The sequence below is a fragment of the Amphiura filiformis genome, chromosome 16 (genome assembly GCF_039555335.1).
Source record: "Amphiura filiformis chromosome 16, Afil_fr2py, whole genome shotgun sequence".
In the NCBI taxonomy this organism is placed as follows: domain Eukaryota; kingdom Metazoa; phylum Echinodermata; class Ophiuroidea; order Amphilepidida; family Amphiuridae; genus Amphiura; species Amphiura filiformis.
In genome coordinates, this window is record NC_092643.1 from 57,636,175 (window position 1) to 57,652,632 (window position 16,458).

The window sequence follows — 16,458 nt, forward strand, 5'->3', positions numbered from 1 at the left end:
TCGACATGGAAATTGAAGTCTCCAACCATTGCTATTCGCGCGGGTTCAATTGACACAATCTCCAAGAGAGATGAAAAGTCTTCAAAGAACATCTTCACAGTAAGTTTGTTTACTTTTGAAGGCCATGTTCACACAGCATGACCAATTGGATTTTTGGAAACCAACCAGTTGGTAAAAAGAATATGATAATTTCTGATAAAACTTCACATTTTTAAGACATGAAAGCAGGATATTATGATTTATTTTACTAATTACTATAATCTGTCTAGTTTTCGAGATAATGCCATTTAGGTGGATGTAAACTTCTTTTGATCAACACAAAGTCAATAGGAACCGTGCATGACTGGGAACATGTCCTTGAACCAAAGTAGGCATACAGGCTGTATTATGACATCACACTATTCCAGCGAATAACCGAATGAGTTTAACTAATGACCCATGCAAACATAACATGAGATTTACACACCCCGCTTCGTAGCGATCGAAACGGTGTTTTGGGATTCGCTTCGTAGCGTCCATTAGGCCTCGTATCCATAGGCTGTTCCCTTGTGGCGTGTGCCCTTGTTCCGTGTTTACTTTTCCCCATGTGACCTGCCACACAGACAACTGAACCTTTGTTTTGCTTAGTGGCCGCTACGGCCACTAAGAAAAAACAAAGGTTCGCTCTGTTGGAAGGATTATCCATGGTCAAAATGGATAAAGCTAACAACGGAACAAGGGCTATACACATGCATTGGTCACAATGGAACAGCCTATGAGATACCAGTAAGGTGAGGCTTGGATAGCTAGCTGGTACCTGTTTGCCTAATGAAACATGCACAGCGCAGCACAGCACATTTAGGGTTAGGGTTTAGGGTTAGGGTTTAGGGTTAGGGTTAGGGTTTAGATGATATCTGTCGTGAAATAAATCAATGCCGCTATAGACTAGTAATAGGCCTAGTAGGCCTTCCCTGATTATGCATATATACAACAATAATAATAAACCAACAACCAATATCTAACTTGTAAAAAATATTCATAGGCATAGGCCGCGCCTAATTATAGTCGGCCTATTAATGAATTACTAGCGGGATACCCGCGCTTCGCGCGGGTCCCCGCTAGATGGGAGCGTTCACCATAACAGGAACAATTACTGAACAAGTAGAATCATTGAAAAGGTACATTTTATTTTTCTAAACCTGTCTCTTCTTACACTTTCTTTTTAGTTTCTTTTGCTTAGCTTGTGATTTTCCGTTTCCATGTTATTTATTTATTTAACCTCGTTCCCATTATTTTCTAAATCTGTTCTTTCTTACATTTCCCTTTAGCTTCTTTGTTTATTTGCTGCTTGTGATTTACCGTTTCCATGTTTTTTTATTTAATTCTGTTCTCATTATTTTAGCTTCTTTTTTCTTAGATTTCCTGATTAGTTTTTTTCCTTCTTTGTTTTGTTCCCGTATCATTTAGTTATTTTAACCCGTTGGCCTATTACTCGTACTTTTTTGTCCTCATTTTAATTTTATTTTTCTTTATAGTACCGCTTCATGTTGTTTATACAACAAATATCTTTTTCCCGTATTTATTACGTCCTCTCATAGCGTGTCTGCGGACGTGTTCACCCGTTATCATAATCTTGTGAACTATAGGTTATAATGATATGCCATGAGTTCGAATCTTCTGTAGTGCTATCTTTTTAATATTATTACTTTTCCTATCCTCTTCTGTATGATATGTTTAAAAGCTTTTTTACCTCTCTCTTCTTTCTTTCTTTCTTTCTTTCTTTCTTTCCTTTCTAAACGTGACCCGTCTATGTACCTTTTTGTCCTTTATTTTCCCTTCTTTCCGTATTATCATGTCCACTGGTCTCTGGCTCGCAGTCGCGTGGCTCTGTGCCGTTTACGCGCCCATTGGCGTAGTGCGCATTACGCACGAGGCGCCGACGCGCTGCCGGCCAGCTGCAGTGACGCGTAGGCTGACAACCGATTTTCATAACAAAAAACCCGTTTTTACCCATATTTTCACTGTTTTTGCAGCCAATTCTTGACAGTATTCAACCAAATTTCTTCACTTGAATCTCGGTATTATGTGATTGGACACGGCGAATCAGCCGTAAATTCGGCCCCGGTCAATTTTGTTTTATTTCGTATTTAGAAAATATATATCGTAAGCTTTAAAATGGTATATCGTTTGACTTCAAATGATATCCAGAAGCGTGGTTATGGTTTGTTGAACTTTTTTCCTGCAACAAAATTGTACCTTTTTCGGTTCTACGTGTGACTCTTTTTCCACATCTTCTGGTAATAAATATCAAACAGACATAATTGGAGGTCATTGCAAATCATCCCCAAGTCAACGAGGTTCAGGAATGTCCTCTCATTGTCATTTGATGGTTATGCATACCTAGACAAAATGCAATGCTTTGTTATCTACCACTTGAACAGGATTTAGCCAAAGCAAACAAAGACACGAACTATTCTATAGAACTAGGTAGAAGCTTATTATCCTCTTTAGCAATAGGATTATTGATTGGTTCAAACGGTGGTTGATCAGACACTTGTCGCAACGAATTGAGATACCTATGAATACGACCATCACATACATTTTACACTAGATCTCAGAATGCAGTTTGCCGAGTTTACGGCTCATTCGACGTGTCCACTCACATATTGCTCGATCTCCCGTATGAGTACAATATATAATATATTGCCAAATGTTCACAGGACAGCTATTCTGCCCCACCACGACAAAACAAGTTAACTGACATTTTTGCGAAATTGATTTTTTTATGTTTTTGAACTCTGGGCAACTCATTACATATGTTGAACTAAAAATATTTTTTGTAAAACATCCCAAGAGCTAGATATCAGCATGTCGAAATGAGTTAACGGCAGCATTTACCTCATAAAACCTTGACAAAACAAGTTAACTGGCAAGGCCTATGGAGTTTTACACACTTAACACTTCATTGATTATTATTGATTTTTTGAACAATGCTTGAGCAATTCACACTTTGGTCTCTAATTCAAAACTGTGAAATTGCAGTTAACTCGTTTTGTCATTGTGGGGCAGTATTGCACTTACCCACTTATACTACTAAGGCTTTGATACTTCTTGTGTTTAGGTAATAGACATGTCGTTGATTATTTATGGTGTCATTATTGATGCCATTTTGAAAAAGCGCTCTCACCGCCTCACCCACCACTGGCCAATGTGAAGGCAAGCGGATTTCAAAACCTAAATGTATTGGCTGAAAACCTTGATTCCGACAATACTGCATAATGCATCAGAGACATGCTCCTTAGAGCTTCAACGACTGCGATATAGACAAAATTGATTTAAATGGCAGCCATTTTAAAATTCAGTGGCAGCCATCTTGGAATTTGTGTCCTGGGCTGTTCTTAGTGATTTTATTGGACTCCTTGATCCTGCAAACATGGGTATAGACATCAAAATCATGCTTGCAGGAGCTTCAAGGACTGAGATATAGATAATTTTCATTTTCAATGTCGGCCATTTTGAAATTTTGGCAGCCATCTTGGAAATTTAGGTCCCTGTTGATGTAAGTGATACTATTGGATTCCTTGACCCTAAAAACATGGGTGTAGACATTATAATTATGCTGCTAGGAGCTTCACTGGCCTAGTTATGTTGATTTTTGTGATTTTGGCGGCCATTTTGAAAAAAAAGCGCCCGCACCGCCTCACCCACCGCTGGCCAATGTGCAGGCAAGTGGATTTCAAAACCTCAATGCATTAGGGTCCCAAAAATACCTGCCTCCATAAATCCCCCTAGGGGGGAGTGGGGTTAGCATAAAACCTCTTACATAGTAAATTTAAGAGGTCATTGCACTTTAAATGTCCTTGCCCAAAACGACTTTACCCACACACATTGTTTTTGGTCATCTTCTTGTGAACATAATGGGTCAGTTTTTGAGTAAAAATGTTTAACTAATACATTCACGCTTTTCAGGAAATTATAAGTTTTATGTCAGGTCAATTTGCAAAATATGGGTAAAAATGCTAAATTTTGACGTTTTTGGCTCAAAATTAGGGTCGAAACATTTTCAAATCTCATTGATATTGGTTTTTTTGATAGATAATTTCAATATCTTTCATTAGACACCAAAAATGTGAAAATCGAGGCTGTTGTTAATAAATGGCATGCATAATACGAATTATACAGGAAAACAGGTCAAATTTGAGGTCATTGACCTCTGATGTCACGCTCCACCGCTCACGACACTCAAGAATTCACTTTTCATATGTCCCATGGGATGTTCTATCCAACTATCATAACATCTGGTCATTTTTGTCAAAGAAATTCTTGGACCAAAAGTAATTCATGTGGGTAGTCCTGGGGGATGCACGTTAAACCCCCGTATTATAGTGGACTGTATAGACCAGAAAAAGAAGACACGCCTCAAATGAATGCACCAAGATAAGAGACCGCATGCGCGCATTTGGGGGGGGGCTTTGGGGGCGCCAGCCCCGGGGTCAAAGCAGGGGGCGGCAAAAACGAAGGGGCGGCGGAAGAAGAAGGGGCAGCAAAAACAGGGGTGGCAAAAACGAAGGGGGCGGCAAAAAGAATAAATAAAGAAAAAAGGGCGAAAAATTGTGAAAAAATTGTACTATACATCAAATTGTGTTGCATTTAGGGTGCTAGCGCCTAAAGTCCTTTTTTTTTTTTTTTTTGCATTTGCTCTTCACTTTTTCAAACGACCAAAAAAAAAAAGTTGGGTCAACCTTTTCGGGCTGTTGGGGAAGGGGCGGCAAAATTGGATTTTCTTCAGCCCCCCGGGGTAGGAGCGGCCACGGTACGCCACTGGACCGTGTACGATTATTTCTAGGCCTACATCTTGCATGCAGTGTTTTGATCGAAACATTTCATTGACATCAGCATGATCCATATTTTTTTCTTGTGTATTGGGTGAATCCACACCATGCACACGGGAACGAAACAATGTGCACTCCGATCCACATCTGGAAATGATTGCATAGTGAGCGCGTTTCTTGTGAGTTAAGTGTGTTGCAGTGCGTGTTCGTTTAGGGTATTCATGGCGCGATGTCGAGTTCGTGTAGGGCGCTCATAATTATTGCGATCATCCGTCTGCGGGATAGGCCTGAGAATGAGAATAAACGATAACAATTTTTTGTACCATCCGCTCAACCGTGTGATAGACGACAGGCAGATCTAAAATTTTGCGCCGGCATCTACTCAAAATATTGGACCCGCCGGCTGTCTAAAGTTCCGTTCATACTACGCTGCACATGCGTGCGTTGCGTTCCCGATATGTCGATTACTTTTTGCCGCAGCTCGTCGCCTTTCCAAGTTCAAATGTATTTAACTTAATTGCGATACCGAATGCAGTATTTGCGGCGTAGTATGAACTGAGCAAACACGTTATACAGACTATATGTCGGGTTAAATGAAGAGTATAAAACGTTTTAATAACATTTAGAAAACATTTTGGAAAACTTTATGCAAAACACTCTAACATATTATAATATGTTGACAAAATATTTTGCACAAATGTTTGCCAACAAATATTTTGCAAAAACATTTTGACAACATTTTGAGAATGTTTGCTGGAGTGTTTTTTTTCATATAGGTCTAAAAGGTTTAAAAACGCTTTCATGAATCATGACCTTTATATAACCAGACATTTAAATGTTATTAAAACATTTTTACCATACCCAAACGTGTTTATAACGTTTTTAAAACATTTTATCGTTTATTCTCTAATTGATTCTCATCCTGTGGTGCGCATCCTAACTTCCAAGAGTGTGCATTGATGTCGCCTTCCGTGTGGAATTACAATGTCAGTGAGTGTCACAAACATAGGATAGAAACATGGAAAGTTCTTGCTGTACAACTACACCAGGCATATGTATGACCTTCCGACTAGGATACGAGAGGTTCATATCCCACACATCTAAGAACCACACTCCCGTTTCACGGAATAACTCTCTCATTAGCACACCCATCTGTTGCAACAAATAATCGCTTGTGTATAACCGTGACTCTGGGGAACGATGATCACGTACATGAGGTCCTTTCAAAACGATTGGAACCTGTGGACATCGTGAATGGAATCGAACCACCGCTTCCTTTAATTTCTGTAATCTTTGTTCAAAACTATGGCGCGTCCACTGAGCAAAATGTGCCCACGGGCTGATTAAGATCCCTAGTGTATTTTTACATTGTTTTATCTCATAAGTATCCAGAATTTCAACTTCGTATCGGATTTTAGCCAAAACGGCCGGTGATATCTCCATTTTACTGATTGCATGTGGATGAAAATGAAAATTGACAGAAAAATTGATTGTCTTGTAAAATTGAGCCGAAACACGTGGAAGGCTTGATACATCAGCTAGTTTACCTATATCGAATTTATAATTCCCTAATATCAGAGCAGGTAGATTTTCCACCCACTGCCTGGTCGTTGAATCACCCATCAGAAGCAGCTTCTTATTACGTAAACATTGGTTGACCTTTGACGTGTTTCGCCATTGGCTGGTTTGACATACGAGTGGTTCCAAATCGGTGGTATATCATTCGCATCGTTATATCCAGTCCAGTAGCCGTGATGTTTAGGTACACTGCTGATGTAACCCACACGATGACAGATGTGTCTTTGATCAAACTCCTCTGAATCGCTCGTGTCTATGGAAACATAAATGTTTATTACAAAGACGTTTCCTAATGAAAGTAAAATCTCTTTCAGAAATTTAAATTCATCAACTGCTGGAAATATTCTCCAACTAGAAACAAATGGTACCTGCGGTTGAATATGGTCCATTTTTTTCTTAATTTTCGTTTAAGATTTTACATTATGTTTGAGTTGAAGAATCGGATAACAACGTTTTCACAGTATTTTTGTGGGACCTGAGAGCATATCAGACATATCAAATTGCATTCTGATTACGAGAAATGTCCTTAATCTGATATCAAATAATTTTGTTTATTTGAAATTTGCGATATACATGTAATACAAATTTTATGACAAATTATAAAATTTGATATATTTTTGATATTTAACAGTCCTTGAAGTAAACTTTATATGTTGAAGATATACCTTTTTTTTCCAAAAAGACCTACATGTTTTTGGTGTTTGGGAGAAAAAATCTATATCTTCAATACGAAAGGTCAAAATTTGTATATGATGGACGGCTTTTCATCTCAGCTTTAAGTACACATCATTAAATTTATACAATTTACTATTTACTTCGAGGACTGTTAAATTTCAAAAATATACATTTTTAACGAAAATGTGTATTATATCACAAATTTAACGAAAATTCAAAATTATTTGATATCAGGACATTCCTCGTTTTCAAAATGCAATTAAATATATCTGATGTGTTCTCAGGTCCTACAAAAACACGCAGAAACGTCGCTATCTGAGCCCTCTATAGCATGCTTAAAAGGTCAATATGGTACACTTCTTACCGTTAATAAATATATGATTTGGCCCTCTTGTCAGTGTTTGGTTATAGAATTTGCTGCAGAAAATTAAAAACAGACAAGAAGCTGCATATTTTTACTAAATTAATCATTGTTATTGTTAGTCACAATCTTTTGCAATGAGATGTAATTCATTGGTAGAGCACCAGCGCAGTCACCTTCGGAGCCTTATTTCACCCATTACGTTTTGTTACCTGGAGAGATTTGATCATGTCTCACCTCCTTTTTCAACCAAATCGCCTGGCCAAATCGACGGTAATAACATTACTCTTGTAGTGAGGGATCAACATTTAACCACAGGCAACACTCACTTCCTGGGAACTAAATACCACACAAGGTCATTTTGATGTAACTCATTGACCCATTTGTGTTATATACTGCCTTGAGCTATAATGACATCCTTGTGATTTGGTCAACTCATTGACAGATATCAACCTTCGGAGGGAATTCAATTTTTGATCATTTCTCTCCAGATAGTGAAACGTAATGCCTAATACAGATGAGCACTCCATTATAATGCCTCTTTGAAGGTGTCTCGGGAAGTATTTTTTGAGCTGCATATCTCCTTGTCTTAGATAGGTATCAAACAATTCTCTGAGGTCTTTGGACTTAGGACCAGACTCTGGTGGGTTAAACCAATATCTGTGGTTAAACCGGGTTTAAGGGACTCCAACCGTCCCGCTTCCCTCAGAGCAAGTTCCAATGCTGACATGAACTCCATCAGCCGAAATGATCCCGAGCACCTGCTAATGAGATTACCCTTATTATACGTCATTTAAACAGAACTAAGGTACTTACTCATTAAAGTAATGTAAAACGGACTTTGCCAACTCTCTCGTTTTTTCATTGTTTCTGGACCAGCCACTCGCATTGTTTTCAACTCACAATCTGACCCTCGTAAACGTTTACAAGCAAAACTGTAATTTCCCAGGGCGTGTGATTTCGCCGGGTATTTACACTCAAAATGCGTATCATTTTCATTAACAATTGCGCACAATGTTGTTGAGTTTTGACCAGGTTTGGTATTGTTCAATGTTCCAATCCAGAATATCTTTGGACCCGTATTCCACCAAGTTGTCCTGATAAATTTGACTGCTATACTTGGATGAACTAAAACTATACTAATATCGGCATCACCAGCCCACGCCGCGTAGAAATATACGCTGTAGGTTCCATTGTTGTGATCTATTATTTGCCCCGCGGTACTTTTCCATTCTCTATAGCTATTTTTGTACATTTGAGCAATAAAGTAGTCTCCCCCAGTCGTCATCAATTGTCCATTATCATCACGAGCAGAAATGACAAAATGTAGCGTGTTACCTTTTGTTATATATTTTGATTCGGTAATAATTTTATATGATGAGAAGGTTGTATTGGTAATATCATTATCCTCAACTATACCTAGTGTACGCTCGTCGCTAGAAGGTAATATAGGAAGTAATATATATTTTCTCGTAGAAAGACTTGATTCGTTGAGAAAATTTGTATATTTCGTTGTGTTACTTTGCTTCTGCAAGGAAAATTGTGTGATATAAATTGCAAATAATCAACAATACGCTGGCGAAGTTATGTAATAATCGGATTAACTACCATAGCAATAGGTGAAAACAAATTTTGAATACTAGTATACCGCGCTGCACTGATACGTTCACGCGCTACCTCTGCATTGAACAATATCATGTTGATCACTTGCTCCTGTAAGATTAGTATCTTTGAAAAGACCAGTATTGTATTCAATCTATGATTGCAGACATACACAGGTGATGAGTGTAACCTGCTTGTAGTGCGGCGCGACTACGTTAAAAATTGTTTTCACCTATTGCTATGGTAATTAATCCGATTAATTACGTAACTTCGCCAGCGTATAAGAAATGTGAAACAACGTGACCACGGTAATTGTTGGTAATTACCCGGGTATTAACCACATGTCCACGGTATTTAATTAACAGCATATTAATTAAACCATATAACCACGATAAGTTGATAATGTACCATTTTCAACAAGATAAACTACATTTATCCTTTTAATACAAAAATCATACAATACTTACCAAACGAAAGCAAAAAATAATTACAAATATTATTTGCATCATTCCAAACAGGAGTGCATATCGTTTCGGTATCATCATTAAAGATGAAAACACTATAACAATTATCAACGCAGCTGATTTTATTAACAAGAGTCCCCTCCATCGACAGATAGACGTCTGCTCAATTTGCAAATACACTGCAAAATATACGTATTGAATGGTGTACACAGTATGACGCAGTATTTTATTTTAGTTCCGGTTGATGACGATAACTTAACTATTGCAAGTGAACAAAAAGCTAGGTAGACTATAAATGGATTCTCGCTATTCACAATAAGGGCGCCGCCAGCGGATTTTGCGATGTAATCGTGATGTATCATGGGAAAAGGTCGACATCCAAGTCCGCGCAATACGAATATTACCATGCTATTACATAGGAACACGTGACAATATTTTTTAGTTTGTCAAAATAAAGGTGTTACACGCGAATCGATACTCAATAATACTTAATAATGTGATTTGAAATGTGCACAATTAATTTTTTCTCTATCGATTTGCGTGTAATACCGTTATATTGACAAACTAAAAAATATTGTCGCGTGTTGTATGTAATAGCATGGTAATATTCGTATTGCGCGGACTTGGATGTCGACCTTTTCCCATGATACATCACGATTACATAGCAAACCGCTGGTGGCGCCCGTATTGTGAATAGCGAGAATTGGTACAATAATCTCTTCAGCAGAGGAGAGTACGTCTTTATTTCTAGATATACGTCTCACACCGACATCGCCTGGCTAATAATTATTTGGTGTAGCAGAGACATTAAAATGAATACACGGGATCGATACACGTGAATTGCTATGCACGATTTTGATATCAGACGAAAATCTTCGGATACTGGGTTAGAAAATGATGAATATCTCTCCGCCATGATTTTTTTCTCAAGAAACCAGATTTGGTCTCATACACTTGAAAATACGTGTTGAACAGATATGATAGTCGTTAGCGTGCGCTTTGAAAATTGGCCGTGCGTTTTGAACTCAAAATTTGACCAAAATTTTATATTGCGTTGGTCCTGTATGGACTACAGCGTGCAGCAGGCTATAGCGGCACTCACTCAAGTGGAGACAGTATAACCATTGACCGCAATGTCGTATACAAGCATACAAGCATACTCACACAGCGAGAAATCAAATACCCCGTCTATTGACAGTAGCCTGAGTCAGGTCACTTCACTAAATATGCATGTCATGAGGTCCGAATAAAATGGCCATGGGTGGCTGTGGATTCAACCTACCATGGCGATTTCTACCATGAAGATATCGGGGCGATGTCACTGTGCGTCTAGCCCTTTTCTATTCACAGATTATCCATTGTATTCCTTTTGTTTAAGGTTCGTTGCCTCGACCATTACCTAGAGTAATGGAGGTAGCTAGCTGCCCAGAGACCGTTATCAACACAATAGCTCAAGATAACGGTCTCTGGCAGCGAGCTAAACAAAAGGAATACCATGGACATTCTAGAAACACTATGGAAAGGATCACAACATACATGTAGAATCTGAGTTGGTTACTATTATTTGGAAAAAATGCATTTACAGCTCGATTTAAATGCAAATGTTACATGGCAAGAGAAAATTATAGAGGGCTCCTGCAGTCCGTATAACAGTAATTAAATTTTAATTAGCATAACGAAGTAAATATTCATAAATAAAAAGTAACCGTTTCGTTGAATGTAAACTCAGTACATGTATATAAACTTGCCATTGGTTTTTAGAAGGGAATCTGCCTTTATCCTTGCCCAACCAAAAAACGCTCAACGGTCCATGCAAATTAGCTGCAGGGCAAGAACCCCCGGGATACTACCCGACCAGGGGAGCTTCGCAAACTAACCTGCGGTACTCATTACAAGTCAAGAGGCTGGGGGTGCAAAGCCTTACTGTGACCTACCCATAATGGGGAGCACCATGATTGGACACAACGTTACTAGGTCTTTCAAATATCTGCTTATACTCACATTTTTCTAAGATATAAATTTCATGGTGTTGAAACAGATTGTAGTCCATATAATTTGCATTATTCATTAATTATTTGAATAACAATGGTCACGGGGTGAATAAACTCCAGCGGATTAAAGCAAGTGAATAACCTACCAAACCACTTCAAATACAATTGTCAATTGAGATCAATTCTGTATTGATTTGATTAAATCACTTGCATTTGTCATTTGGCATTTGACTCGCACGCAGGACACATGGGAAGAATATTACACTATCTCGAGGTGTTTTTATTTTGGGAAAAACCCACAACTTTTACAAAATAATACATCAGTTTTTTTCATTTTGTTTTTTGGAAAATGAATACACTTTTACAACAAATTCGTTTATTTTTGCTCGCCGTATATGTAAGATAAACGGTTCAAAACAGACCATCACCATAGATAATCGGGGTCTCGCCTTCCGAGCGACTAACATGCTCACCATACCTCAACAAGACACCGATTATCTATGGTAATGGTCTGTTTCTCACCCTTTATCTACTACAGATACGGTGAATTTCGCAGTGGCAGATTCTAATCGCGCACTAACCTACTCCCGCAGGGCGTGTACACACTCACGTACACGCTTAGAAGAGCAACTTTTGCCTGTACACTGGCAACCGCGTATCACGATTCAAATACAACATAGCGTTAGCCTCAACTAGAGACGAGACAGACTAAAGCTGAACGGACGGACGGTCGATCGTTACCATGGTTACACAAGAGGTTGCGATGCTCGATACGTCTTACGCCTACGCCCATTTAATCGCACGTGCCGCATGCAACGCCTGTGCGGTGGCGCTGTGTCCTATAGGTTAAATACCCCTAATTAGAGCTGGGCAATGATTGAAAAAAGGGAGGGACTATGCTTCAAAATAGACAAAACTATGCAAATTTAAGAGTAACATACATTCTCCACATTCATCCGCTGCACATCGATTTTCCCACCCGGTGTGCTCCCCCGGGTGTGCTCTTATCTAGTCCATAAAAGGAGGGCGCACTGTAAAATTGTGGTCTTAACACTTCAGTGGTTTAAAAAAAACGTCTCAGCTCAGGTGTCATCATAAGGACCCGTGAACTCCAACCCCTGAATCCCCAGCTATGTTCTTCATAATCATATACATCAATTGGAGGCGTATTTGTTGCACGACAGGGAGTGGTAAAGATATGGGTCATAGGTTAACTTGCTACCCTTGGAGAAACAGACCTAGGCTACGTAGTTCAATCCTGTTTGCGCTTTATATACACATACGAAAACCGGGAATGAACCGCCGCTACAAATTGACTGGATCTTACAGCGATTATGTTCGAATCACATTACAAAGTGAATTGGGGTGAACTCGGCAGAATTGGACGTAAATAAGCATATCTGCTCTTGAACACCAATGCATGCAGAGCATATTGATTGTCACACCAGGTTGTCACTAGCTGGTACTAAACTCCTCAACAAAAGTTTGGAAAGTTTTTTCAAGCATCTGTATTTCAAATTATTTGTGACATATTCATATCGTGTTGCATATCACTGGATAGCTACAATACTCCCCTTTACAATGACACCCCATTTGAAACAATAACATTTTCACGGCTGAGTACACGCCTTGTGAATGTAGTGGGGTCTCAAAAAGGATTTGCCAAATTGGCCATTATTCTGTGCAGCAAGCTGCAATCCCATAACTTCACAATCTGGGACCTAATGCAATCCTCCAAGATGACACCGCTCGCCCCACATAGCCACGGTAGTCAACGACTACATACAGAATATGGGAGTATAGTCAAAATGGCCTGCCATCAGGCCAGACCCGGGGCCAGACCTCAACCCGATTGAACACTTGTGGGACCAGCTTGATCGTGCTATGCGTGCCAGAGAACCCCATATGCAACCACATTGAATAACCTGCGATGAATCCTTGTTGACGAATGGAATGCCATCCCACAGTAACGTGTAACCAGGTCGCTGAGCAGCATGAGGAGAAGGTGTCTGACTATTGTGGCTGCCTGTGGTTTTTCCACCCGCTATTGAGGTTAGTGGCTAGCTTTGTTTGAGCACAGAATAATGGTCAATTTGGGAAATTCTGTTTGAGACCCCACTGCATTCTCAAGGCGTGTACTCAGCCGCGAAAAATGTTGTTTCAAATGGGGTGTCATTGTAAAGGGGAGTATTGTAGCTATCCAGTGATATGCAACACGATATGAATATGTCACAAATAATTGGAGATACAGATGCTTGAAAAACTTTCCAAACTTATGTTGAGGAGTTTATTTCAAACTTTTTATAGCTTAGCTACAGGCGGGATCGAACATAATCAGCAAAATCGTCTGATCTCAAAATCTATCTCATTTGCATAAGATTAAGAATTAACCGATTTGATCGCAACATCATCACTCTATGAACAATGGATACCGCTAATGTTACTACTAATATGACGAATTCATATTATAATGTGCTTAATCCAAGACAACAACTTCTGCTATCTTTGGACGTTATACTATTTATTGTTGGCTTCATTGGGAATGCAAGTGTTATCTATCTAACTTTAAAACACAAGGAATTGCGCAGTACTCCTAATCTATTAATAACCAACTTGGCAGTCGGCGATGTTTTGGTGGTTATTTTTGTAATTTTTATCAATATGCTCTTCTATTTATCAGCACCAATTCGCCTGTTTGTCAGTCATCATTGTGAATTCTTGATGTTCATTCAGTTTCTATCCGTAGGTGTATCTGTCTTTACATTGACTGCTCTAAGTGTGGATCGTTACACAACTGTGGTATATTCAGCGGAAAAATACAAATTTGCCAGAAAATTTCGGGTGTTGAGTGTGATTGCCCGGGGGGTACTCAGAACAAATGACCATACGGGGTCGTGCCGCAAACATGGGTAGCATTTTCAGCTTTCTGGTATATCAATGACCCCTTTTCAAAAGCCTATTTTGATATGTGATGCGATCAAGCAAAATCAGTCGGAACTCGGAAATATTGATTTTAAGATATAGCCAAACAAAGGGAATATTTCCTTTTGTTTCCTCTTGTTTTGGAAACTCTTTAATTGCTCATATCTTTGGAACTGGTTGTTCAATTTCAATGGTGTTTTCTGCAAAATCCAGCTTTGTTAATGCTTTTCACTATCCAATTAAAGAAACTGAAAATTTATTATTGCCGAGTTCCGACTGATTTTGCTTGATCGCATCACATATATGAATGGGTCCTTTTTTCAAAATTTTCTCAATTTTTTCGGAAAACAGCCAATTTTTCCTTAATTTAGCCAAAATTTTCCCAAAATTTTGGGAAAATTTGTAAAAACTAAGACAATTTTGGGTAAATTCGGCCGAAAATTTTGACTTTTGGTATATCAATGGGTCCAAATTTCTTGAAAAATTGGTATATTTATGGGTCTACTTCCAAAATCTCAGCGGCACGTCCCTACCAAAACCAAACTTGAGTACCCCCCCCCGGGTGTGATTGCGATCTGGGCATCGGCATTTGCAGTGACATGTCCATTGCTGAGTCACATTCAGGAGTCATATTCTACCTGTTGGTTTGAAGACACCGTCTCTTACACAGCCTACATTTTATCTTTTGTCTTCTTATTGTATTAATATATTCTCCCGTCATTAGTAGCTATTAGTCATGATCATTATGCTATTTACTGACCAGTGCTGACGGCCAAGAAGTTATTACAGAAAAACAACACATTTCAAGATGGAAGACAACAGAAAGAACGCTCTCGAGTGGCTACCATCGTTCTATTGTCTACATTTTTATCCTCAACGCTCATGTACTTGTGGCTGGTTATTTTAAGATTTTCTCCCAGCAATTCTTTTGTACGCAATCGTTTCATCAACGAAGCCAAGTCGCTATTGTTGAAATTCAATTCTATAATAAACCCCATAATTCTGTATGCAATGAGTTCGACGTACAGACAACATCTGAGATCCTTGATTTGTGGGTGTATTAAGGGATCTAGAATGTGCGTTTATAGCGTTTCGACAGTATTTTTTGTGGGACATGAGAGCACCTCAGACGTATCGAATTGCATTCTGAATACGAAGCATGTCTTTCTGATATCAAATAATTTTCATTTTTGAAATTCACGATATAATACAAATTTTATGACAAATTATTAAAATTTGATATTTTTCAAATTTTGATATATAACAGTCCTCGAAATAAATTTTATAAATCTAATGATATATTCTTAAAGTGTATGTAGCTGGGAGGAAAAGCCGACGATCAATTGAAAATTTTGACGATATATATTGAAGATATGGATTTTTTCCCCAAAAAGACCTATTTTTTTTTGGTGTTTTGGGAAAAAACCCATATCTTCAATACGAAAGGTCAAAATTTTCAATTGATCGTCGGCTTTTCATCCCACCTACATACACTTTAAGTATAAATCATCAGATTTATAAAGTTTACTTCAAGTACTGTTAAATATCAGAAATATCAATTTTTAATGATTTGCCATAAAATGTGTATTACATTGCGAATTTCAAAAGACATTCTTCATATTCAGAATGCAATTCGATATGTCTGATGTGCTCTAATGTCCCACAATAAATACTGTCCAAACGTTCATACCCCTTCCCTTAAGAGCACACGACCACATCCTGTCATTTACAGAAGCAACTGACGTTACGAGAGAATACTCCGTAGTCAAGCAAGAATCCAAAACCTAGGTTGAATTTGTTCATCATTTTCACCGTCTATATTCAGACAATATTTTGATGTAAATAATTTGAGTTATTTCGTCGTGTTATGAATTATTCTGGTTTATTAAAGGGGCATTTCGTGATCCACAGCATCATCCCCCACTGTTCTCAAAAAAGTTGAAATTTTCATACCACTGGAAACCTCTAACTACATATGTTTATGTACAAAACATTTCTTGCAGATTAATTCGTTTAGCAATATGATGACATTTGAATTACGTTCTGGTACACCA

The 16,458-nt window shown here is 38.4% G+C and overlaps 1 protein-coding gene across 1 annotated transcript; it reads right to left on the bottom strand.

The window, feature by feature from the left end:
- Window positions 1–5,798: 5,798 nt before the first annotated feature.
- Window positions 5,799–16,210, bottom strand: LOC140172768 (NXPE family member 3-like). The gene is made up of 3 exons (XM_072195897.1): window positions 16,148–16,210; window positions 8,242–8,953; window positions 5,799–6,532 (listed from the first exon to the last, which is right to left on the bottom strand). Exons 1-3 carry the CDS (start codon window positions 16,208–16,210, stop codon window positions 5,799–5,801), a joined length of 1,509 nt encoding a protein of 502 aa, XP_072051998.1.
- Window positions 16,211–16,458: the final 248 nt, after the last annotated feature.

Excerpts from the sequence above, each read along its gene's own strand:
- LOC140172768 (XM_072195897.1), bottom strand. The coding sequence starts at position 16,210 with ATGATGAACAAATTCAACCTAGGTTTTGGATTCTTGCTTGACTACGGA. Across the intron at positions 8,954-16,147 it reads ACGGAGTATTCTCTCGTAAC|AAGCAAAGTAACACAACGAA; the intron begins GTCAGTTGCTTC and ends TTTTCCTTGCAG. Across the intron at positions 6,533-8,241 it reads GTTTTACATTACTTTAATGA|GATATACCACCGATTTGGAA; the intron begins GTAAGTACCTTA and ends AACGATGCGAAT.